Here is a 25,900-nt window from a genome sequence, read left to right on the forward strand (position 1 = left end):
CAGAGAGGACTCAGCAGGTCGGGGATGCGACACGCCCCCCTCAGGACGGCTGGCCTCTTAGACTCGCTCTAGAAGTGACTGTGGGCGAAGTGTCCATTCGACCCTGACAAAAACAGAAGTAGCCCTTCCTAAAGCAGGATTTTGAAAGAGCTGCCCTCTGTGATTTGCCATGAGCAGAGGGTCTTCCTTCTGGAAGGAAGCGAAACACACGGAGAACAGCTGCAGACGTGAGCGGGCCATTGTCCTCAGGGAGAGCTGGAGACCCTGCCCTTGTGTCCCGGCGGCGTCCAGGTGGAGGGCCGCCTGTCCTGATGACGCTGAGGTTTATCGTGAAACACTCACTCCGCGTATCACCCCCGGGAAAAGCATCTGTTTACGACCTGCCTGTGCTTGGTGCAAGGCGAGCTTCCCCACACACACATCCTGTGACCAAACACAGAGAATGCTGCGTTAGCGCCGAAGTCTCTGGAAGTGCTGGCCGCTCCCCCAGAGGATCCGTGCACCAGGCCACTGCACTTCACCTCACTCCCATCCCGGTTCCCTTGCAAGTGCTAGAGCTCCAGTAGGAAATGCCACTGGAATGCCATGGAGAAGAGAGGGTGGCTCAAGTCCCGGGCTGCCAGGGGGTAAGAGTCTTCTGCTGACCAGGGGTCTGTACAGGAGGGGACATGTTCTGGGCTGCTTCAGCCCCTGGAGAGACGTGTGATGTCCAACCCTGTGCAGGACTTTTCAATGCGCGGCTGCACCAGGACGCCCGCGGATCCGGTCTTTCATTGACCCACGGATTTCTCTGATGAGCGGAGGACGAGGAAACGGAAGCAAAGTAACTTGATCGAGGCCATTTGCCTGCAGTGATAGCTTGGAGCAGATGAAGCAAGATGAAAGTCCCCGAATTCCACAGTTTGCTGAGCCATTAAATCCTGTAACAGAAGATGGGGAGGAAAGCCCCTCCCCCTTGCAGCCAGCCAGCCTCCATCGCAGCTGTCACTCGCAGCTATAAAATCTGCTTTCTTTTCTTGAAAAAATAAGGCGGGTGCTCTGGTTCCATAAAGATTTCCAGTGTGGTGAAGCGCCAGCAGGAGATGCCACTGGACCCCCTGGAGCGTCCACTCCCCTGTCTGCTGCTCGGGCCCTGCCACTGCTCTGTCTCCAAAATAGGCACAAGAGACCCCTCACTGGCCTTAAAACCATTTTGGTTTGAACTTAAAATGGGGAGAAAAAACATGGTTTGAGGGCAAGTTCTTATTTTTCCTTTAGATCAACCCATTTAAAAAAGATTATTGTGTGGACTTCCCTGGTGGTCTGGTGGTTAAGAATCCGCCTTCCAATACAGGGGACGTGGGTTTGATCCCTGGTCAGGGAACTAAGATCCCACATGCTGCAGGGCAACTAAGCCTGCACGCTCTAAAGCCCGCGCAGCATAACTAGAGAGAAGCCCTCACGCCGCAATGACAGATCCCACGTGCTGCAACTAAGACCTGACGCAGCCAAAAAAAAAAAAAAAATTTTTTTTAATTATTATAAAATACCCATAACTTAAAATTTACCATTAGTCACAGTTAGTACATTCACAATGTTGTGCAACCATCACCACTGTCTAGCTCCAGAATATTTTCATCACCCCAAAAGGAAACACCCTGACTCCTCTGCTTTCTGGCTCTGTGGATTTGCCTATTCTGGACATCTCATATAAGTGGAATTACACACAGTATGTGGCTTTTTGTGTCTGGCTTCTTTCACTTAGCATAATGTGTTCAAGGTTCATCCGTGTTGTAGCAGATATCATTACTTCATTCCTTTTTATGGCTGAATAATATTTCATTGGATGGATAGACCACATTTTGTTTGTCCCTTCATCAGTTGATAGATATTTGGGTTATTTCTACCTCTTTTTTTTTTTTGGAAGTATAGTTAATTTACGATGTTGTGGTAGTTTCAAGTGTACAGCAAAGTGATTCAGTTATATATATATATATATATATTATTATATATTATGTATATTTATTATATATTATATATATTTATTATGTATCATATATTATATTATACATATATTATTTTCCAGATTTATAGGTTATTACAAGATGTTGAGTATAGTTCCCTGTGCTATACAGTAGGTCCTTGTTGTTTACTTATTTTATATATAGTAGTGTGTATATGTTAATCCCAAACTCCTAATTTATCTGTCCTCCATTCCTCTATCCCCTTTGGGAACCATAAGTTTGTTTTCTATGTCTGTAAGTCTATTTCAGTTTTGTAAATAAGTTCATTTATATGATTTTTTTAGATTCCACATATATCACATGATATCACTTATTTGTCTTTCTCTGTCTGGCTTACATCACTTAGTATGATAACCTCTAGGTCCAACCATGTTGCTGCAAATGGCATTATTTCATTCTTTTTATGGCCAAGTAGTATTCCATTGTATATATGTACCACATCTTCTTTATCTATTCATCTGTCAATGGACATTGAGGTTGCTTCCATGTAAATAGTGCTGCAGGGAACATTGGGGTACACATATCTTTTTGAATTATGTTTTTCTCTGGATATATGCCCAGGAGTGGGATGATACTATAAAACTCCTAGAGGAAAACATAGGCAGAACACGCTTTGACATAAATCGTAGCAGTATCTTTTTGGATCTGTCTCCTAGAGTAATGGAAATAAAAACAAAAATAAACAAACCGGGGCTTCCCTGGTGGCACAGTGGTTAAGAATCCGCCTGCCAATACAGGGGACACAGGTTCGATCCCTGGTCCGGGAAGATCCCACATGCCGCGGAGCAACTAAGCCCGTGTGCCACAACTACTGAGCCTGCGCTCTAGAGCCCATGAGCCACAACTACTGGAGCCCACAAGCCACAACTACTGAAGCCCACGTGCTACAACTACTGAAGCCCTCACGCCTAGAGCCCGTGCTCCACAACGAGAAGCCACTGCAATGAGAAGCCCGTGCACCGCAATGAAAAGTAGCCCCCGCTCAGCACAACTAGAGAAAGCCCGCGCACAGCAACAAAGACCCAACGTAGCCAAAAATAAATGAATTTAAAATAAATTTTAGAATAAATAAATAAAAAATAAGCAAACGGAGTTTAACTAAACTTAAAAGTTTTTGCACAGCAAAGGAAACCATAAACAAAATGAAAGAACCTACAGGATGGGAGAAAATATTTGCAAACGATGCTACCAACAAGGAATTAATCTCCAAAGTATACAAACAGCTCATAGCACTTAATATCAAAAAAAAAAAAAAAAAGAACCCAATCAAAAGATGGGCAGAAGGGCTTCCCTGGTGGCGCAGTGGTTGAGAATATGCCTGCCAATGCAGGGGACACGGGTTTGAGCCCTGGTCTGGGAAGATCCCACATGCCGTGGAGCGACTAGGCCCATGAGCCACAATTGCTGAACCTGCGCGTCTGGAGCCTGTGCTCCGCAACAAGAGAGGCCGCGATAGTGAGAGGCCCACGCACCGCGATGAAGAGTGGCCCCCACTTGCCGCAACTAGAGAAAGCCCTACGCACAGAAACGAAGACCCAACACAGCCATAAATAAATAAATAAATAAAATTTTTTTTAAAAAAGATGGGCAGAAGACCTAAACAGACATTTCTCCAAAGAAGACGTACAGGGACTTCCCTGGTGGCGCAGTGGTTAAGAATCCGCCTGCCAATGCAGGGGACATGGGTTCCAGCCCTGGTCCGGGAATTTCCCACATGCTGCGGAGCAACTAAGCTCATGCACCACACTACTGAGCCTGTGCTCTAGAGCCTGCGAGCCACAACTACTGAACCCATGTGCCACAACTACTGAGCCTGCGTGCTGCAACTACTGAAGTCCATGGGCCTAGAGCCCGTGCTCTGCAACGAGAAGCCACTGCAATGAGAAGCCCGCGCACCGCAACGAAGTAGCCCCTGCTCGCTGCAACTAGAGAAAGCCCGCATGCAACAACGAAGATCCAATGCAGCTAAAAAATAAATTAAAATTAAAATAATTTTAGAAAGACATACAGATGGCCAAAAGGCACATGAAAAGATGTGCTAATTATTAGAGAAATGCAAATCAAACCTACAATGAGGTATCACCTCACATCAGTCAGAATGGCCCTCTTCAAAAGGTCTACAAATAATAAATGGTAGAGAGAGTGTGGAGAAAAAGGAACCCTCCTACACTGTTGTTGGGAATGTCAATTGGTACAGCCATTATGGAGAACAGTATGGAGGTTCCTTTAAAAACTAAAAATAGAGCTGCCATATGACCCTGCAGTCCCACTCCGGGGCATGTAATAGGAGTTTTATAGTATCCGGTCTTACATTTAGGTCTTTAATCCATTTTGAGTTTATTTTTGTATATGGTATTAGAGAATGTTCTAGTTTCATTCTTTTACATGTAGGTGTCCAGTTTTCCCAGCACCACTTATTGAAGAGACTGTCTTTTCTCCACTGTATATTCTAACCTCCTCTGTCATAGACTAAATTGACCATAAGTGTGTGGGTTTATTTCTGGGCTTTCTATCCTGTTCCATTGATCTATATTTCTGTTTTTGTGCCAGTACCATACTGTTTTGATTACTGTAGCTTTGTAGTACAGTCTGAAGTCAGGGAGCATGATTCCTCCAGCTCTGTTCTTCTTTCTCAACATTGCTTTGGTTATTCAGGGTTTTTTGTGTTTCCATACAAATTTAAAAATTTAAGTTCTGTGAACTAGAACAAATGAAAAATGCCATTGGTAATTTGATAGGTTCTGTGAACTAGAACAAATGAAAAATGCCACTGGTAATTTGATAGGGATTGCATTGAGTCTGTAGATTGCCTTAGGTAGTACAGTCATTTTAACAATATTGATTCTTCCAATCCAAGAACACATATCTTTCCATTTGTTTGTGTGGCCTTCCGTTTCTTTCATCAGTGTCTTACAGTTTTCGGAGTACAGGTCTTTTGCCTCCTTAGGTGGGTTTATTCCTAGGTATTTTATTCTTTTTGATATGATTGTAAATGGGTTTGTTTCCTTAATTTCTCTTTCTGATATTTCATTGTTAGTGTATAGAAATGCAATAGATTTCTGTATATTAATTTTGTACCCAGCAACTTCACTGAATTCACTGATGAGCTCTAGTAGTTTTCTGGTAGCATCTTCAGGATTTTCCATGTTTAGTATCATGTCATCTGCAAACAGTGACAGTTTTATTTCTTTTCCAATTTGGGTTCCTATTATTTCTTTTTCTTCTCTAATTGCTGTGGCTAGGACTTCCAAAACTATGTTGAATAAAAGTGGTGAGAGTGGGCATCCTTGTCTTGTTCCTGATCTTGGAGGAAATGCTTTCAGATTTTCACTATTGAGTATGAGGTTAGCTGTGAGTTTGTCATATATGGCCTTTTTTTTTTTTTAATTTTTATTGTAATATGGTTGCTTTACAATGTTGCATTAGCCTCCACTGCACAACAAAATGAATCAGCCATACACATCCAGATATCCCGTCCCTTTTGGACTTCCCTCCCATTTATATGGCCTTTATTAAGTTGAGGTATGTTCCCTCTATGCCCACTTTCTGAAGAGTTTTTATCATAAATGGGTGTTGAATTTTATCAAAAGCTTTTTCTGCATTGTTGTAAATAATGCTGCTATAAACATCCCTGTACAAGTTTTTGTTTGAACACCTATTTTCACTTCTTTTGGGTATATATCCAGGAGTAGAATTGCTGGGTCGTGTGGTAAATTCTGTGTTTGACTTATTGAGGAAGCAAACTCAATCCACGTTGTCTTACTTTGTTGTCTGTTGATGGCAGTGTGGACGGCACCAGCCGGGGGTTGCTTAGCTGCCTAGCTTTTCAGACCAGAAAGCCAGTTCTTCTTCCTGCCCTCAACACATGGAACCACTCACCCCCATCTCTTCTGCCCAAATCCCACGGCAGCCCCACGGAGACAGGCAGGGAATCAGGGCAGGGCCACTCAGGGCTGCAGTGCTGGGGCTTTGCTTGCTCCAGGCCAGCAAGAGGGCCAGGATGAGGGTCGAAGGACCCCTCACCCAGATCACGGGCTGTGCATCTACCCCCAGGGCAGCCTGGCTCCCGCAGGAATGGAGAGGTGCCCGAGTCACTGCCTCCAATGGGCTCTGCTATTTTTATGTCCAAGTCTGGTTAAAAATAGCCGTCCTAAGCCAAGGTTTTAGCTGCAGCTAACAAGACATTAAGCATCAGATACCTAATGCCCACGAGAGATAACCACGGGTCTCTTCCTGTGTTCATTTTCTGTTTCTACAAGATGTTTAACGAGAAAGGGGGCTTCCCTGGTGGCGCAGCGGTTGAGAATCCACCTGCCAATGCAGGGGACACGGGTTCGAACCCTGGCCCGTGGGGATCCCACATGCCGCAGAGCAACTAAGCCTGTGCGCCACAACTACGGAGCCTGCGCTGTAGACCCCGCGAGCCACAGCTACTGAAGCCCGCGTGCCTAAAGCCTATGCTCTGTAACAAGAGAAGCCACCGCAATGAGGAGCCCGTGCACTGCAACGAAGAGTAGCCCCCACTCGCCGCAACTAGAGAAAAGCCCGCACGCAGCAACGAAGACCCAATGCAGCCAAAAATAAATAATAAAAATAAATAAATTAAAAAAAAAAAAAAAACAGGTAGGAAACAGCCATGAGGAAAGCCCCTAAGAACATCTCCATCCCTGCCCCCTGGGCGCTCCAACACAGCCCAGCCCAGTGTTCTGGGCACTCAGAGGCCAAGAGCGCCACTGCCCGCGGGCCCCCTTCCTGCAGAAAGTGGGTCTGAGTGATGTTGCCGCCCAGGCCAGCCAGTGCCTGGGCAGTGCCTCCCTGTCCCCTGGGCCAGGCGGGCGGACGCACAGTTGTGCCGGCCTCCCCTGCCGTCTGACCCTTGGCATCCCCTGTCCGACGCCGAGAGCAACAGCCACCCAGGGAGCCCGGCCCGCCCGCCCCCAGCGCCGCCCTGGGGAAATGAAGGCGTTCAGAGCACAGGGAACAGGGCCTTCTCCTCTCGCCTCCCAGCGCAGAGAAGGCCGATGAGGCATGAGGCGCAGCGCTGGACTGTGCCAGCCGCTGAGTCTCCCAGCTCTTCCACCGGCGGCATCTGAAGTGCGTTCAGCGCCCGGCCAGGCGCCCGAGGACGGGCTGCTCCCACCCAGCAGGTGCGCAACCACCCCGCCGGCACTCCGGGCCCTCCGACTGCTCAGCAGGTGGGAAGAGCCCCGCTGGGCCTGCAGGGCCGCGTGGCTCCTGGGCAGGGGAGCGCGCTCCTGCCCCGCGCGCTGCCGGCCACACAGGTAGACGCGCCGCTGACCCTCCCTCCCACCTTCCCGGCCTCCGGGAATCTGACGTCCGACCGGTTCTAACAGCGGGACCCGCGACAGGCAGGGCCGAGCCGGGACTCACAGAAGACATTTCTCTCATCGTCGTAGTCGGGTACCACGTGCAGGGAAGAGTCTCCATTCATCCCTGGACGCAGCGCCCCCAGGGCTCCGTGTTGCCATCAGAGAGAACTGATAAACAGTGGCATCGGAGCCCCGTGCTGTGACATCCCCCCGCTGACACCTAAAGCCCAGTGCCTGGTCCTCAGCCTCAGGCCAGAGGGTGCTGGCCGCGGCTGCGCCGTGGCTGCCCGCCCTGTGCTGCCCCACACGCGGGTTCTCTGAGCCCGGCAGCGCCTGAACCTCGGGCCCTGGCTCCCCGATGGCTTTGGTTCGGGACCGCAGCCCAGCGCCCGCTCTCCCGCCCTCATCCTCTCTGGGCCTGGAGACGCCTGTGAGGCCCAGGGACGTGCCGGGGAGACTCCCCCACCTGGGCCCCCCGCTAACCGCCTGTCTTCTGTTCGGTCCTTCCAGTGAGAAGCGCCACCTGCAAGTCAACGTCACCAACCCTGTGCAATGCAGCCTGCACGGGAAGAAGTGCACCGTCTCCGTGGAGACGCGGCTCAACCAGCCGCAGCCCGACTTCACCAAGAACCGCTCGGGCTTCATCCTCAGCGTGCCAGGCAACTGATGCGCAGGGAGGTGGGGCCGCCCGAAGCCCGCCCGCTAGGCTCCACGCTGGGAGGGGCCCCCGCCTCCCCTGCGGCCCCTCCCCGAGGCCCACCCCCAGCTTTCCGCCTTTGGCCTCCGTCTTCCTCGGTCGCAACTGTCCACAGCCCCCTCGGCAAACCAAAGACCCCGTGTCCTGTCCAGCCCCTAGCCACGCCCCGACTACAGCTCCCCTGCAGTCAGTGAAGGCTGCCCGCTGCCAGGCCAGGTCAGCCTGCCTGACCCCGTGACCAGCAGCTGGCCCTGCAAGGCGAGGGGTTGGGGAGCCCGGATGCAGCTTCTAGCCAAAGCCATGCCCCCGGGTCGGGGGAGGTTTGGGGGACGTGAGCTGGGGAGGTAGCCCTCCTGTCTCCCTGGGCCCAGCTGCCCTCTCCCCAGGGTGATGGCAGCCCCATGCCCTGGCTCAGGGAGCTTCTCAGAGCTCCTCGTGGACCCCCTCCCCGCCAGCAGCCAGCCAAGGCCACCAGGTGAGCAGGTTCACCTGTAGGGCCAGCCCCTCAGCCCAGGAGCCAAGGGCCAGCAGTCTGTCCTGCCCAGAGCCTGCCCCCAGCCCCGTGGCCACTTCCCCAGAGAGCGCAGCGCAGGGGATGCTCCAGGGATCATCTTACTTAACCGCGCAGCCTGGGCCGTGGTTGTCTTACACTTATTTTTGCAGTTTGTTAATCAGATATCATGTCTGCTGTGCCCACACTCGTGTCAGGAACGCTAATTAATAAAGAAAATAGAATGGGGGGCGGGGAGCAGGGGAGCACGCGGGGGTTTGGAAGTTGCCCCTCCAGACACCTCTGCCTCACACTCATGTGGAGAACCAGGACTGGGGTGAGAGGGTCTGAGCCCCAGGAACTTGGGGAAGTGGAACGACAGAAACAGTGCGGGGGTCCTGGCACTGCAGGCCAGGCCAGGAGAGCCGCCGCCTTGCCAGTCCCTGCCCAGCAGAGAGCGCGTGTGCTCCGGATGCTCCCGGGACCACCCTCCTCTGGGCCTCAGCCGAGGAGGACGCCACACACCCCTGGGCAGCCCGGGGCTCCCGGCCTGGAGCCTTAAAAAAAGGAAAGACTCAGGCACCCGCTGTGGTCAGGGGGCTGAGGGTGAGCCCACGCCCCAGGAGGAGGCAGGCCAGGTGTCAGAGGGATGTGCTGACGTTTTCTTCGCTTTCTGCCACAGAGGCTCCCCCTGCCACCCCCCTCTGTGCTCCCCTCCTGCCACGCCGACCCCACAAAGCATACGAGGTGCCACCTCCTGTGCCTGCCGCGGCCCCCTGGCCGGCTCCCAGGCGGTCCCAGCAGCTTGGTCTCGCGGCTGCCCCACCCCTGCTTCCCAGGGCTCGAGTACATTCTCACCCCGTGCAGTGCACAGCAAAGAGCCCCGCTGGCATCCTGGCCTTGGAAACCCATTCATCCTCCAAGCCTGGTCAGCTGCCCGCACGGGACCCCATTCAGCAGCGCCCGTAGCTTTGCCGATCGCCTTGACACTATCGATCCATCTTAACTGGAACATCACCTCTCCTTTCCACTCGTTTCCCCAAACTTGTTGCTTTACTAGATACATGGAAATGTATGTTTTAGACACACCAAAAAGAACATGCCAAACGAGTGCCGTTCAGAGGCTGGAGAGGACGGGGTCTGGAGTCCTGCCCTCCCACCTTTTGGTGTCGCCTCTGGTCCCTGAGCCCTCAGCCAGAGCACCGCCGCTGTCCACAAGTACTTTTTCATGATGTCCTACAGGAAGTCACAGTGTGTGGCAAGTGAAGAAAGAATTTCGGGTGTGATCACAGTGCTGAGGGGAAAGCAGGAGGACACAGTGATTGTATGCAATGAAGTGTTTCTCTTGATTTAATTAAATGCGGTTTTATGGTTTGGTGCGTATATTCCTATTTTCCATTAAATTAACTTTATTTCTAAAGCATATTTTGATTTATCATCAAGAGCAATAAAGCATTAAATCTTACATTTAAAGGTGTTCTGCTCTTTGAATTGAAAACTATATCTACAGTTGTGAAATTTTGGCTTCTATAAACTCAACTGTTATCCCAGAGGATGGAAGGGAGCATTAAACACAAATCAGGTAAAAATGGAGGATAGTTTACGTGGGGCTGTTGATGAAAAGTATTCAATAGTGAGTGAGCAGCTGTGGGGAGGAGGAGCCAGGAGGCAGACAGGCAGTGGAGTTAAATCCAAACACTTTCTCCCACTATTTTGAGGCCTGTGCACTAGACTCGAAGCTCATTGCTTTCACATTTACTGAAATCGAAGCACGTATAGAATAAAGGCAAGGCTGGGAGCCCCAGGGCTGCGGTTCGAGGAGAGGTCTGAGGGAGCCGTGGCTGGTCAGCCTCTCCCTGAGCCCTCAGGTTGGGGTCAGGGAGCTACAGGCAAGCAAGGCCCTGCGGGGAGACGGGGCATCCCCAGCACCCAAGGGCCCCGCAGCCAGAGGATGCTACCGGGTCCCCGGTCACTGGCAGGACGGAGCCCGCAGTGATGGCTTCTGACTCAGACAAAGGAGGTGCCCTGATCACAAGGCTGACAGCTTCCAAGGTGCCACTTGAGCAGGTGCAACGCGCCCCGCCCCCAGGCCCAAGGCAGCTCCAGCCAGCGGGGCACAGGGCCAGGGAGATTGGAGGTGGGGGACCAAATCCAAAACGCCAGGTCCCAGCGGCTCAGGGTGGTGGCGTGAGTGGGCACAGACCGCTGGCAGTACAACCAGTAGGGGGACCCACCCTTGCCACAATTAGGGGCTAGGGTGGCTGCTTATCTGGGAGCCCTGGGGCTGGAGTTCTCTCTTTCAGAAACCTGCACAGAGCTAGGCTGGCGGGGTTGAGCCACACGGGCCCCTGCTGGCCTGGGAGCCTCTGGGCCGTGGGCCACGAGCAGAGCCGGGCCCAGAACACCTGGAGCAGCAGCCTTAGTGCCAAGCCGGGTGCCCTGCAGGACCCGCTGAGCCAGCCCTCACCAGGCCATGCCTGGGCCCGACCCTCTGGCTGGAGGTCCCGGTCACCCAGCTCCGCCAAGCCAAGGGAGCCTTTGGAGAGCAACTCCTGAGAAACCAGAATTGACTTAACCTGTGCTTCTTTCTTAATCACCTTAACATGAACGCGCTTGTTAAGGCCTCTCCCCCAACCCTCCCTCCTCCCATACTCCCCTCCCCCACAATGCAATCCAATTATGTTTTGAGCGCAGGAATCATTTATAAGAGGGGCCCCCAGCCTGCTCGTGAAGGATGTGCCCACAGAAAAGGTCTATGTAATGGATGGTCAGTGCATTTTATTTACTCAGCACAGTACAAAAATAAATAAAAATAAGGGAAGGGGAATTAAATTACAGCCAAACTGAGCTTCATGACCTTGTCAGATTATAAACCACACATACTTACAAACACGCTACGCATACATACAAAATGAGACAAATATAAATTAATATTAACAACACCCACAGTTTGGTCAAAGAATAGCTACAGAAGAAATTGCACTAAAAAACCAACATACATCGCACGTGTGTAATTAGCAGTTTCAAATATACAGCTATGAATAATTCTGAGTGAAAAAAAATGGCACATTTTCTTTTCATTGCAAGTTTAACAACTGCTGGAACAAAACTAAGTTCTAATAACTGCATGGAAAGAATATATCAACCCTTCAGGTTTACAAGAAAAAGAGAAAAACCAAATCCTGAACTATTATTCCTGTGACTTGTTCTGTGCACGGGTGTAGTTTTCACAGCCATCTGTTCTAAGATTATTTTTCTTAAGACACAAAATGCTCCTGGTTTGCATGCACAATATCACTGTAAAAGCAACAATGAAAGAATAAAGGTTTTTTTTTTTTGTAGGTTAGTTTTTTCCTTTTTTTTTTTTTTTAATTGTTCTAAAAGTAGTCTTCATAGCAGCATGTCAAATGGGTTCATTGCTTGCACACTCAAGTATATCAGTTCCTTTACACAATACTGATGACCAGTGCAAGGGAGGGAGGAGACCCCACCAGGCTTCATATTGATGGAACTAGAGAGTTCTTAGTCCCCAACCACTCCTGAAATTTGCACCGCCTCCAAAACTTAAAAAAATAAATATGGAGAGAGAGAGAAGGAAACACACAAAACTGGAATCCTGCGGATGCGCCTTCCCGCAGTTTCAGGCCCAGCGCAGCCCGCGAAGGAGCGACTACAGACCCACGCCCCTGCTCTTCAGAGTCGGCACCCGGACCCCCCTCTCGTGTGCCGCCAGGGCCCGCTGCCCCCACGGGCCTCCTACCTCAGGTCACACATGGCAGCAGGATCTGCACAGACGGGCTGGGTGGCAACTCCAGCAGAGAAGAGACGCCGCGGCGAGGTCCGCACCAGCAGCCGCGGGCTCCTTCCAGCCCCGCGGCAGGTTATCTGGCCGACGGGCCGAGAAAGGCTCAGCGTGGGCCTCGGGGCGCAGCTGCGGCCAATGATCTCCCGCTCGGGCAGGCCCTCTTCCTCGGGAGCACCACAGGCCCGCAGGCTCGGCTCCGGGCCTATTAAATCGGGACCTCAATTTCACAGCTTTTTCTTTTTTCTGTGAATTTCAGTAGTGCTTCTGCTGAAATCGGCAGCCACCTGGAAGCTAATCCTATGTAAAACAGCCCCCTGCCTCCCCCCAGCCTCTCCTTCCAGCACCCCCTGGGGGACCGGGACTGGAAGAGAGAATTCTCTGTAGCATCTTCACATCAGTCTTTGTTCCCCAAAGCCGAAGGGACAGAGGAAGACTTGCTCCCTTCTCTTGGTCCTCTCCCAAGCCCCAAGCCACCGATCTGGGAGAATTAGAAAGAAAATTGATTAAGTACACATCATGTGTTTTTACAGCCACCAACCAGGCTAAGGTGGAAACCAAAACCAGCAGCTGCAAATGATCAGTTGTAGAATCAGCAGGCAATCAGGAGTTCTGCTCCCGTCTTGTAATTGTCTCCAAGATCCAGCTGTCTCACTGGGCCTTTCGGGACAAGGCTTCACCTTCAGAAGAAACTGAACTGTTTGGGAACAGCTTTAAATCAACAGGGGTGAGGGCAGGGGTACCTCACTACCACTACCACATCACCCTGATCCCTGACATCAACCCCCACCCCCCCGCAGCTCTGCAGGACAAACGTCACGTGCACCAGCAAGAGGCCTTAGCCCTTAGGTGGGCACCGGCTCAGTCCCAGGCATGGCAACCCCACCTGCCCAGAAGTCAGGCTGTTGACAGTGGGCACCTGAAGCTGTCCTGGCCTTCACCACAGGGTGACTAAGCTGCATGATTCAAATGAAAAATTCACCCAGGAAAGAAGTTGTCCCCAGCTTCACCCCACCCCTTTAGAGCTGGGACCCAAAATGAAAGAACTTAATGAGTCAAACCAGCTCGTTAACCAACACTGCCAACACCGCTGGGAGCAGGGGGAGGGGGGCGAGTTCCACATCTCCACGAAAGGAAAGCCCTTCTCCCTAAAAAAGAAAAAAGAGCAAACCAGGGGCGTGCATGGTCAAACAACAGGACACCATCTTTGCACCAGGCCGGCTTCCCCTCAGTTGAAGAGGCTGTCCCAGGGCCATGGGCATCTTGCCTCACAGCCCCACATGCGGCTCGGTGAGGGTGGCTGGCTCCAGGAGCCTCTGGGAGAACGGAGGACCCAAAACGGGACCCGGAAAAGGGCCTCCAACCAGAAACTCCAATTCCTCTCTGGGCTGCCTGGCTGTGGGAAGCAGAGGGCAGCCTCCCCTGCCTTGGTCCAGCGAGAGCACAGGCGGCAGAGGCAGGTCAGTCCTTTGAATTCCCCAAAGTGAGAGATCAGGAGCCAGGGTGGCTCTGAATACATCTTCTGAATTTTGCACAAGGTTCGGGAGTTCAAAAGCATCCAGAGTTCTTGGCAGGGCTGAAGAAAACCCCAAGGAGAGAAGGTGGGAAGGGAGAGGCCCTTGGTGGCTTCGCTAGACACATACTGTACACAAAATCTGATTTAATAATAAATTTTTAAAAATGAATTGAATCCTTGAGCCGTGATGCAGGCTAGCGGGCTCACCGGTCCAGCCCTAGGAGGAGCCGCTTCTTGTCCTCCTGGCCACTCTCGTTCTTCAGGTCGGAGAACACCTGTGTGAAGTAGTGGGGGTCGGCGTTGATCTGCAGCATCTTGGAGCTCATGAGGTTGATGACGGAGAGGCAGCGGTCCCAAAAGGCCTCCTTGCAGCTCTCCACCAGGAAGGGCTTGAGCGGGTAGGAGATCTCATTGCCCATGTAGGAGTAGGAGAGGTACAGGCAGGTCAGCAGGACGGCCTGGAGCTCGTGGTCGGAGCCCACCTCGGAGGAGATGACATCCCGGCAGAGCATGTAAAGGAAGACCACGTTGGCGGGCGTGATGAAGCCCTGGTCCTGCCAGCCCTGCAGGAGCAGCGAGCGGTCCACGCTGCGCAGCCAGAGCACAGGGTCCGTGGGGGACAGGTGCTTCAGGCGGTAGCACCGGCGACAGAGAAACTCACCCAGGCAGCGCAGCAGCTCGCTGGTGGACGCCTGGACGATGACCCGTTTGGGCGTCCCTGCGGAGGTGACGGCAGGATGCGGGGCCTTCTTGACGGAGGAGGAGACCCCCGTCTGGGAGCCCGAGAGCTGGCTGGCAGGGGGTGCGGGCGGCTGCGCCGGTGGGGGCTGGGCGAACGTGGACAGGTTGGCGCACGACAGCGACTTCTTCAGGTTCTCATTGTTGAGGTGCGTGATGTTGTTCTGGTAGCTGCTGTTGGGCTGCACCTTCTTGGAGTTCTTCTTCTTGGCCGACACGGCCACGATCCTCTTCCAAGGCAGCACGGAGATGATGGAGTGCCGCTTCAGGTTCTTGTCCTTGGCGTTCTTGCTGTTCTGCACGGCCGTGTAGTGGCCCACCGTGGCCGCGCCATCCTCAAACAGCGTGGCCTTCCGGTAGCTGGGGGACAGGGACAGCACCGTGCCCATGGTGCCGCTGCGCGCCGGGCGGGGACCTGCGCCCCTGCGCGCCCAGCCTGCCGGCCGGAGGGACGAAACAGCTCACCGAGCCCGAGGCGGCCAGGGGGAGGCCGGGGGCGCTCCCGGGGTCGCGTGCCGCCCCTTCGGATCTGTGTGGAAAACAAGATGGTTCTCAGCACCAGGCGGGGCTCGCGTCGCGCTCCTCCGCCCCGGCCTCGGCGGCCCCGCGGACCTGGCCCCGGACCCGCGCCCAGGCCTTCCCCGGCCGGCACGGCCCCGCCCGCGCCCCCGCGCCGCAACCCGGCCGCTCCACTGCGGCACCGGCACCCGCGCCCGCCGGGGTCCGGATGGCAGCGCGGGGGACCGGGAACCGGCGGAGGCGGCCGGGGACCCCGCCTCGACACCGCGCGCGGCCGCGACCCCGGCCCGGCTCCCCGGGGACAGCGGACGGCCCGAGGCGCAGGCTTACCGAGCAGGTGGCTCCTGCGCTCTGCACTCTCCGCAATGCGCGCCGCGGCTCGACGCCGCGGTCCCGGCGCTCGGTGGGGCTCGGCGGGGCTCGCGCTCGGCGGCGGCGGTGGCGGCGGCGGCTCCGGAGCTTCTGTCCAAGGTTCTGCAGGCGCCGCGGCCCCGCCCCCCGCTCGGCCGCCTTCGCCGCCGCCGCGCCCGCGCCCGCCCCGGCGCGCACCTCAGCGGCCTCCCTCTCGGGCGCGCGCGCGGCCCACGCGCAGGACCGGCCAGGCCTGGTCTCGCCCGGCAGCCGGAGCCGCCGCCGTGCTCAGCACCAGCTGCGCGCGGTGCTGGCAGCGACACGGCCGCGAGCCCCAGGCGCCGCTCTACTCGCCGCACCCCATCCAGGACCCGGGCTCGGGCGGCGGGTACTCGCGGCACCGCCCCGCCCCGCGGGGCCGCCCCCCTCCCGCACTGCTTGCAGCCCTCTCGGCGCCGCCCCGCCACCAACAGCCCGGCCGTGTGAGGCGCGGGCGCACAGCGCAGCCGAGCTCGGGCGGGTGGGGAAGCTCCGGGCGGGGCGGGGCCGAGGGCCGACCCCGCCCGCCGCCCCGCCCAGACACGTGCTGCCTTTGTTCCCGCCGCGGCTCCGGCAGCTGCGGGCCGCGGGGGCGCCCTCGGCCGCGTCCTCGCCCTGACCGCCGGAGAAGCCATCCACGGAGGCTAGGACCCCGAGCAGCCTCCTTCCATTTAACCTCCTCGTCCCCGGGGAGGGAAGCTAGGGAGCTCAGGGAGCAAGGTGGGGAGAGGCTAAGCCTTTGCTGAGGCCGCCTGAGCGCCCCGAGCATCCCGAGGGGACTGTCCCATCAGTTTTGAGTGCCTTTCCCTCCGGGATCTCCGTTGCCCCATCCCAGGTAAATGCCCACGGCCCAGGTACAGAGCGACTGGCCTTCCCACACCACACCTGGGACAGAGCCCTGAGGCTCCTGGCTCGGTCGCTGCCCCAGAGAAGGGCCAGTACTGAGCCCATGACAAATGTGACCTCAAAATTTCCACCGGCCCTCTTACCTGTTATAGAACGACTGAAGCAACTGCTTCTCCAACCAGCCTCTGATCTGCTGATTTAAATATTTTTCATGCTAAGCATATATAATTCGAAGATTCGGTGCCCATAAAATTAAATTCTGAGTAAAACTCTGGTTCTAATAAGAACTTTTCCTCTCACAAGGAACAAGAATCCAGATCCTTCACAAAGGCTAGTCTTCATTTGTTATTCTTTTAGTTTAGTTCTGGAGATTGACTCAGATTTGACCACAAACCTGGGAAACAGGAGACTTAAACTGTACCTTAATCCAAATTACCGCCTCTGGACCTGGTGATGAGGAAGTGGCAATCCAGAGAACACCCAATCCCGACTCCCAGACCGCTCCAGCACACAGCCTGTGCCAGTTCTGCCAACTGCTCTACGCAGTAAAGAAATCTGGTATCAAACAATGCTACCATCATCAGAAAGTACTTGAATTTGCTAAAGTACTACCCAGAGATTCCTCTGTCAATAGTGGCAACAAAGCTTTAGGGGCCTTGGTGACCATATAGTGGGAAATGCATTACTCTGTACCCAGAAGGCTACTTCTTGTAGAGTCCTTGAGAAACATCCACAGTAGCTGTCATCTTAACTTAGAAGATAAAGGCAGGCCCTTAGCCCAGTGTGCCCCTCCCTCTGAACATTCCTCCGTGTACAACCCCTACCTGCTCTTCAAATGGAGCTGTCCTCCATAGTAAGGAGCTCTAAGAATCAATCTGCTCCAGGTCCACTGGCCCAATGACTCTCTTCCTAAGGCAAAGTTGCACTCCAGCCTTTTTTCATCCTGCCCCTAATGGAGGCCCAGCTCCTGAGTTGGCCCATGTCCACATTGCCTTTCCTATGTTGAGCAGGGGTTAAGTGCTTTCCACTTCCCGAAATAGGCTTAGATTTCTAAGCCTGTAATCCACCCCTCAGAACTATCTGGAGCCGCCCTGTACTTACCTGTACCTACAAAATTTCAATACTAACTATTCCAATTCATGGTGGGCAGTACCAAGCTCCACTTCACCCCACCCCATTTCCCAAACCATGGACGCTCGCATTGGCCTGGGCCTTTTCCAGCCTGCGTCCTCTCTTGCCTTTGTCCAGCCAGCTCTCCCCTACTACCTTCAAAAAGAGCTCTTGGCAGAACCACTCCAACCTCCTCACACTTGTCAGAGGCAAAGTCGTGTGTGCAGCAGAGCATGAATGGGATGGCACTGCCAGCACAGTGGCTTTTGTGACCGAAGAACCCTGAACCCTGTCCACCCATGTTGTGCCTGCTCTGCCTGTTTTGAGGCACCACACCACTCCTCTGCTCACTCAACACACCAACAACCCCCCTCCCCCTCCAAGCTCCCAGTACTTCTCCAACTGCGAAGCAAAGAAGGAAGAGCTACCATCTGCCAAAAATGGCAGATCAAGGACCCAGGAGGCAGACCTGGATGAATGATGCACAGCTGTTTTCTTCCCAGTCTTCACCAGAGAACTGCAGGGAAGCTCTCCAAATCCCACCCCCATCAACCAGCCTCTTTATCCTATAGTCTATCTCTAGCTGCCGGAAAAGCCAGCCTGAGTGTTACATGCACGGCTGGGATGTCCATGGAGAGTTCCCATCCTCTGCATGCCCCCTTCCCATACCACTCTGAGGAAGGGAGGCAAGGCCCCAGCCAGCCAGCTCCCAGAAAGGGTTCCAAATAAAGCAGGTCTGAGCCCTGGCTCCTGAGGAAGTCGTGCTTTGTTCTCTCAGGCATCACAGAGCAGCATCTAGTGGCCTCTCTGGGCAGCACAGGTTACATAACTAGCATGCAGCAGGGCTCCACAGCCAAGGGCCGCAGCCGCCGCTCCCAACGCCATCAGGATCTCATTAACACACAAGGAAGCCCAGGCACCGTGAAGCCTGGTGCCAGGAAGGGCCCATAAGTGAGGGAGCCAGGCCCATGCTAGCCCATGGCCACCCCACCCTCTCAGCTGCACCTAGATGCAGCTTATCGAGGCCTTGGAGGGGAAGCAGTCCCTCGAGGTCTGCAGCAGCGCTGTCCAAAAACAGCCATGAGCCACAAATGCAAGCCACGTAGATAATTATTTTCTAGCAGCCACATTAAAAAAGTTAAAGAAACAGGTATATTTTAATAGTACATTTAACCCAATAAATGCTCAAAATATTTCAACATATATAAAAAAGAAGTTGGGCAATTTTTCATTCTTTTTTCACATTCTTCAAAGTCTGGTTTGTTTACATTTGCAGGGCATCACAGCTTGAACTAGCCACAATTTCAAGGACTCAACAGCCATATGGGGCTCATGGCCACACACTGGACAGCACGGGTCTGCAGGAAGTCAGCAGACCTGCCCAGGGAGATGAAGAGAAGGTTGCTGCCCCACTGAGCTCCTGGGACTGCCCTCCCCCCACTGCTCGGGCTCTGGATCTCTTTGGAATATTTTTGAAGTCCTTTATTGAAGCACAACTCTTCCTTAAGTAAAACTATACACAGAGACACAATACTGAAAGAGAACAGAGAGTGGCTCGACTGGAGTTGGTGGCTAGAGCCCCCCCTCCCTCCCAGTGGCCCCAGAGCCCCACAAGACAGGTCACTCCCAGGGTCTGGGGGGTAGTATGAAAGTCAATCCTTTTGAACAAGATTCCAAAAAACTAAAACTAAGCCACAACTGAATGCCAGGGCTCTGCAGGCACCTGTACTTCCATGACTTCATGTAACACTCCCACCACAATTACCTACCAAGAAAGCGCCATCACTTGTCGTGTGAGGAAACGGGCTCAGAGGATATTACAACCCAAACCCCATGTCCTCACTGGACCACGATGCCTTGGAAAAACAAAGATAACTGAGCCCCATTTCCCATTTTAGCCCTCACAGACCAACTTTCTCACCCAAAGCCCTCCACTTGACCTCGGATCTAAAGGTCTCCCATGAAGCAAATGAGACAGTAGAGCTTTTTCCAGTCTAGAAGGCTACACAGAGCTGTCTGGACTTGATCAGAAACCCTCCAGCACTCAAGAAAGGACACTTTTTGAAAAAAAAATTGTTTTTATTGGAACTCATCTGAACATCAGATATACCTGGTGTTGGTTAGCAAGAACCGTTTGTACATTTGATATTGATGGTGCCAAAACCAAAACAGTGACTGGACATGATGGGGAAAGATGTTGAGAACAAAAACCTGATTTTGGAGAGGAAAATAAAAACCAGTCAGATTCAGTGAGGATGCAAAACCTGGTACAACAAAATCCTTTTACAAAATATAAATTTATTACGAAAACCTGGAAGGATAATCTGACAAAGGGAAAGAAAGATAAAAGGAGGCCAGCAGGAAGGAGGCAGGAGGAGGGGGAGAGGAAAAAAGAAGACAAAGAAGAATGAGAGGAAGAAGAAAATATAGCTGAGCACAACAGAGGTGCAGAAGCTTACCTGCCCACATGGCATTAAAGCCTTGCTATGTAATCTCATCATAAAACAAAGCATGCTGGAGTACAGTGCTCTACCTGCCATCCGTTCCATCTCTAAGAGGTAAATAAAGAAAGCTCCCTGGGAGGGGGACATGAGGTTGCTCAAAAACCCAACAACAAAAATTGGGAGGAAAAAAAAAAAAAGAACAACACACCCCACAGTCTCATTTCCGATGTTCACTGTTTAAAAAAGGAATAAATCCATCTGACAGCAGGAGAGAAGCAGGGGGATGGGGAGAGAAGCTGAAGGATTTCAGACAGCCTGGCTCCCCTGGAGGGGGGAAGGAGGAAGGAAGAGAGACATGGGATGGTCTCTTGGTTGAGAGAAGGGGAAACAGGGGGAGAGAGAAAAGAGCAGAGGAGAGGGGCAATTAAAACACTGACACCTAATCTAGTTTACTGTGTTAAAAAGAGCCACATGCACAGCAGGCCCCCTGAGGGCCCACACTGCTCCCCGTGTGGCCATGGTGACACTAGCTCCTGGCCATGTCCCCATTCCTTCCCAGGTCGGAGCGGAGCCGTGCAGGTGCTGCTGCGGCGGTGGCGGCGGCGGGACCTTCGGCCAGTCTGCTGGAGCCATTGTTGGGGGGAGGGCAGGGGGATGGGCCACATGGCAGGGGAAAGGACACCGGAACGCCTCATTTCAAATAAAAAGGAAAATAGCAGTCTATACACAGTTGTTTGTTTTGGTTCAGTACAAACAGAATAAAAAGTCGTTGCTTTGATAGGCGAACACCCAATTCTGAAGAGGAGGCGAGGTGACGCCCAGCGGGTGGGTTAGGAGCCCCAGTGGCTGGCGGAGCGCCTGGCTTGGCGGCCCTCTCCCAGGAGGCAGAGAGCACAGCTTTAGGTAGTGTAAGCCTTTTTCCTTTTATTTAGAATAACCTTTTTTTTTCTTTTTTTTCTTTTTTTAAGCAATTTCCCCACTCCCAAGTTGGGCCAGTAAAGATTACATGAAAACTGGCCCACCTATCGGCTGGGATACAGATGCACCAAATGAGGATTTAAAAACTTTCTGAGCGAAAAGTAGAACAGAAAGAAAAAATCTCCTAGCATTTTCCCCAAAGGTTTCACTCTCCCGCCACACACACTCTCCAAAGGACCGCTACAGATCCAACTCTGCAAGAGAAGACAGAGCAGTGTCAATCGGGGAAGCCGCAAGGCCACCAGGAGGCTTTCAGTCTCGACAGGCAGAAGACAGCGCTGCCCGGGCCCGGGTCCCGGAGTCAGCACTCACCTATGTCAGTTTCTTGGCTTTGTTGTAGAGGGAATCCACTACTTTACTCATGTTCTGAATTGTTTCCAGAGCAGCTTCATAAGTTTTATCTACTGGGGGTTCATCAAAAATAATCAAGACACCCTCCCCCTGGTCCAAGATCCCTGCAGAAAACACAAGCAAACCCAGGTAAAAGAAAGGATTAGACACATGAGCATTTGAGAAGCAGCCCACTCCCTAGCTGCCTCACTTTCTCCAGAAAGGAGGGGAAACAGAAGTCATCTTCCTGTTCCATTCGTGCATGTTTATTACACTCTCATCACAGGCATGAGAGGGGCAAGGATCCCAGGGAACCACCAGGTGATACAATGGAGCATCTTCTTTCAAGATAAACAAGAGCATGATGCCTCTTCACCATTTCATCACCTCCACCAGCCCCCTCGCCTGTATGACTGTTACTCACCATGAAATTTCTTGTCAAGAATCATCTGTGATAATTTCCTTTCCACGTCGGCCTAAAATCAAAGCACATGATTAAAGGGCCCAGCATCTACTAGTCAGAGATCACACTGACATGAAAGGCTTGTATAAAAGGATCTTATGGCAAACGGTCTGAAAATAAAACAGCAACAATGCATCTGCAGCTCTCAGCCCACAGTCCCCAGTCCCCACTGAGAAGCTTGGGAGCTTTGCAATAAGGCCCAGCGGGTGTAAATGGCAGCCCCTCCACATGCCCCTTTCCCCATCCCTACCCTCAAGACAAGCTCAGGACTCCTTACCTTGGAGAGTTTGATGAGGCTAGATATGTGTTCGATCTAAAAGGAAAGGTAAAAAGACACCAACACTGAAAGTTTTACTTCTGCCTCTAATATCGGGATGAGGGTGGTGCTGTATCTTGAAATCCTGCCGAATGTCTCTACAGGGACAGATTCTCTTTGGCTGTGCTTAGGTCTCTTGTGCTTGGTCCATCTGCCTACCCTGCATCACTACAGACAACAAATACACTCCTGTCCCACACACCCAGAACAGAAAGCGTTTACCACACGCACAGTGACTGCAAAAGCTAGGCGGAGACTGCACTGAAAACAAGCAGGGGCAACCTCACCAGCCTCTACCCCACAGCATCCCTCCCTCTCCTTGACTCTCATTCCCTGTCAAGAAAATTCCAAGCTCTTGGGGGTCTCTTGCCCAGCAGGCACACCCTTGGAAGTGAGTTCCTATTCTGGATGGTGTGGGAAGGGAGGTGGCTACAGTGAGGACACCTAGCCAGAAACCCCCTGCCACCAGAGAAGAGCTAGGGTCCCCAAGAGGGTTCTTACCTGTACTCGGGAAAAAGGCTCAATGACTCGGATCAGATTCTGTTCCAGCAAGTTATCATACAACTTGGCCAAGTGTGTGCTGATGATTGGGTCATCCCGGAGCTCTGCCCGGTAATCTGTCAGAGCCTGCCAAAAGAGCCGAGATTGGCACAGAAAAGGACTTGAAAGTCACGCTACTTGCAGCTTCCTAAGTAGTGTGCTGGCCCTTGTAACTACATGGTTGACTGTAGTTCTGGAGGATTTGGGAAGATGAAAGAACAGCCACGACTGAAGGCAAAAGAAAATGAAAAGAAGTAAAAGACGGAGCCTAACCCTAGGCACCATCTTCCCGTCCAAAAGCCTCACATTGACAGCTCAGACAATGTAAGCCCTAAGAGCAGCTCAGCTTGCAAGCTAAATTCACTGCAAAAGCAGTTCTCAATATGTATTCCACAGAACAAATAAGGCCTCCATGGGGGCAGGAGGAGGGGGGATTCTCAGGTTAAATAATAGGAAATGCTGAATTCCACAGCTAGCTCTTGGGGTTTTATAAGGAATATCAGCACAGAAAAAAAAGTACCTTTCTAATTTTGTTTAGCCCTAGTGTTTCCCAAATATCTGATCACAGACCCTTTTTTTAATCCCTACTAGAAGTGTTCCATCCAAATTTGGGGATAAAATGATCTAGACTCTTTGTTTACTTGTGTATGTGATTTATTTACCTTTAGTAATGTTCTCACAATATCCCAGCCTCATGTCAGCTGTGCTATAAGGTGTTAAGGGAAGCAAGCAAATCATGCCAAGTAAGGAAATGAAATTGGCAAGAACCTCAAGGAAGATGATGAACCCTGGGGACAGTCAGAGAGCCACATCGTCTAGTTTCTGTCCATACTACTTTTCTTCCTGGATCTAGGTTTTTATTAAGTTGGTCATTATACTCAGACTAAGAGAGAGGCTCAGAGAAGTATAAGTCTCACCCTATTGCTTAGACAAGTTTTTCTCCCTTTCCAAACCCTCACAAACATTGAGTGAAAGGCACAGGAGGCAAGGCCAGCCTAGAACTTCTGTCCTAAGGAAGTGTCTTTCAGCCCAGATGCACACATCAAAACTTCTCTTCTGTCCACAGAGGAGAAGCAGGCCTGGCATTTCTGGAGCTGAAGTAACATCTAAGACCATGCCACATGGTGCTTGTGTCAGACCCTGACACACATGAGCTGTGTGACCCAGGCCTCCTCTTTAAATTCCAGCTTCCCCAAGCATAAAATACAGGTAACAGGTTTGCTGTGAAAAATCAAATGAAAGGGGACTTCCCTAGTGGTGCAGTGGTTAAGAATCCGCCTGCCAATGCAGGGGACATGGGTTCAATCACTGGTCCATGAAGAGCCCACATGCAGCAGAGCAACTAAGCCCGTGCTCCACAACTACTGAGCCTGCGCTCTAGAGCCCGCGAGCCCCAACTACTGAGCCCACGCACTACAACTACTGAAGCCCGCGCTCCCTAGAGCCTGCACGCCACAACTACTGAGCCCACGTGCCGCAACTACTGAAGCCCACACGCTCTAGGGCCCACGTGCCGCAACTACTGAGCCCGTGTGCTGCAACTACTGAAGCCCACACGCGTAGAGCCCGTGCTCCGCAACAAAGAGTGGCCCCCCACTCGCCGCAACTAGAGAAAGCCTGCACACAGCAACGAAGACCCAACACAGCCAAAACAAAACAAAAAAAATCAAGTGAAAGAAGGATGACAGAACTTTTTGAAACTGAAAGGTACTGTATATAAATGAGGTATGACAACTCAACAAGTTTCATTGTACAAAAGTGCTTAACTACTTCCTGGTTTTGATACTGTACTATAGATAAGATGTAACCACTGGGGAAAACTGGGTGAATGGTACATGGGATCACTCTGTACTATCTTTGCAACTTCTTGTAAAACTATAATCATTTAAAGATAAAAAAAACTTTTTAAAGTGCTCAAACGCCCCTCCCCTCCACCAGTTCCCTACCAACCCAATACCTTGCTTACCTTTTCAAAATCTGCCAGTGATCTGTTCTTGCTAGCCTGAGCCACACATTTTAATGCTTCTGTCTAAGAATAAAGAGAGAAACAGTGAAAGTGATCTGCATACTCACATCCCAACACGTCTCATAAGGAACATGCTATGTCCACACAGCTTCTGGCTGCAAGGAAGAACCTGCCCCACCACTGCTCTTCTTCAGAGGCCTAGGGAGAAAAGCTGGAGGAATACCACTGTGTGCCAACCAGTTTCCCTTTGAAAGCTGAAGTGACTTAAAGGTACTAGGAAACAGGAAGTTTTCCAAAAAAGAGACTTTGATAAAGCATTCTCCAAAGATGACAAGCTAAAAGGGAAAATGGCCAGAGAAGTGCGATTTCCTCCCCCCTCCTCCAAGACTCCCTATCCCTACACCCCACAGATGCCTTCCTGCCCTCAGACTTGATCATACCTTGTGCTTTATAAAAACTCATTCTGCTGGGTTTGGTGCAGGGTACAGACCAAGGTTTACTTTCATTAGGCCTGAAGCATCAAAACTCTACGTATCATACTGAATGTTAAAACCCCAGAGTGATGAAGGTATAACCAAGGGTTGAGGGGCAACTTCTAACTTTATAAAACGTTATAAAAAGTACCCAACCAAGCTGTTAAGTCTCTACTCAGCACGAAATCTACAACATTCATCTTCCTGAGTGCCTGACTCCTGCTTGAAAGCTGTCATCAAGGTGCAAAGGACCAGAGGGAGCTCCTCTTGTACCAGCCTATGTACTTAAACAAGGAAGGTAGTGTCTTATACTGCAGACTTTAAAAATGATGCAAAGCTAATCATTAGTGTAGTTTGTCTCCAGCATTTGTCCTATAGACAGAAAAATGTCATAATGAGAATAGCATGAAACTCAGAGCCAGATAACCCAAGTTCAAAGTCTCGCTTCACCATTACTAGTTACCTGGCCTTGTTCTGGACACTTGACCTCTCTTAGCCCATCTCCTCAACTCTAATTCTAGATATGATAGTGAGTCTTTCACTACAGAAATAACCAATATTCTTTTGGTCAAAACTAGGAGCTGATCTGAAACTTTTTCTGATGAAAAGCCAATTAGAAAAAAAATAGAAAAAAAAAAAAAAAAAAGCCAATTAGGGCCACTTGTATAGAAGGAAGAAATCATCTGTTGTGGACATTCTGCCAAAGATACAGTGAGATAGCCAACATGTCTGTTGTTTAGAGACAACTGCATTTGAAACCTAGAAAGACTACTTTTACTTTACCAGTGATAATCAAGTAAAGTACAAAGTGATGATGCAGACATCTGAGACATCATCTTTACACAGGTCACACTCTTACCTATTCAGGCATAAAAGCCATCACAAATAGGGCTACCGACCATCAAAGGCCTCTTCTTGACCACACCCAAACTCAGGACAAGAGTGGGAA

At 51.7% G+C, this 25,900-nt stretch overlaps 3 protein-coding genes across 6 annotated transcripts in view; 1 reads left to right on the forward strand and 2 right to left on the reverse strand.

Annotated features, from left to right (window-relative positions):
* The window catches only part of MYO1D (myosin ID), a 350,569-nt gene extending 340,584 nt beyond the window's left edge, over positions 1-9,985 (forward strand). For both annotated transcript variants that reach the window (XM_059907002.1, XM_059907003.1), the window contains exon 22: positions 7,844-9,985. In XM_059907002.1, the coding sequence (XP_059762985.1) occupies positions 7,844-8,000 (157 nt within the window). In that variant the 3' untranslated portion in view covers positions 8,001-9,985. The remainder of the gene's footprint in view (positions 1-7,843) is intronic.
* Positions 9,986-13,699: 3,714 nt separating this feature from the next.
* Positions 13,700-14,965, reverse strand: CDK5R1 (cyclin dependent kinase 5 regulatory subunit 1). The gene has a single exon (XM_059907598.1). It carries the CDS (start codon positions 14,963-14,965, stop codon positions 14,042-14,044), a length of 924 nt encoding a protein of 307 aa, XP_059763581.1. The 3' UTR covers positions 13,700-14,041.
* A 4,534-nt stretch (positions 14,966-19,499) lies between these two features.
* PSMD11 (proteasome 26S subunit, non-ATPase 11) overlaps positions 19,500-25,900 on the reverse strand; it is a 30,008-nt gene continuing 23,607 nt past the window's right edge. For 2 of the 3 annotated variants that reach the window (XM_059908596.1, XM_059908597.1), the window contains 6 exons: positions 24,479-24,541; positions 22,474-22,599; positions 21,934-21,969; positions 21,618-21,669; positions 21,176-21,318; positions 19,500-21,057 (listed from right to left, as the gene is read on the reverse strand). In XM_059908596.1, the coding sequence (XP_059764579.1) occupies positions 21,176-21,318; positions 21,618-21,669; positions 21,934-21,969; positions 22,474-22,599; positions 24,479-24,541 (420 nt within the window). In that variant the 3' untranslated portion in view covers positions 19,500-21,057. The other variant, XM_059908598.1, reaches the window with a different exon arrangement.

Source organism: Balaenoptera ricei, chromosome 20 (genome assembly GCF_028023285.1).
Source record: "Balaenoptera ricei isolate mBalRic1 chromosome 20, mBalRic1.hap2, whole genome shotgun sequence".
Classification (NCBI taxonomy): domain Eukaryota; kingdom Metazoa; phylum Chordata; class Mammalia; order Artiodactyla; family Balaenopteridae; genus Balaenoptera; species Balaenoptera ricei.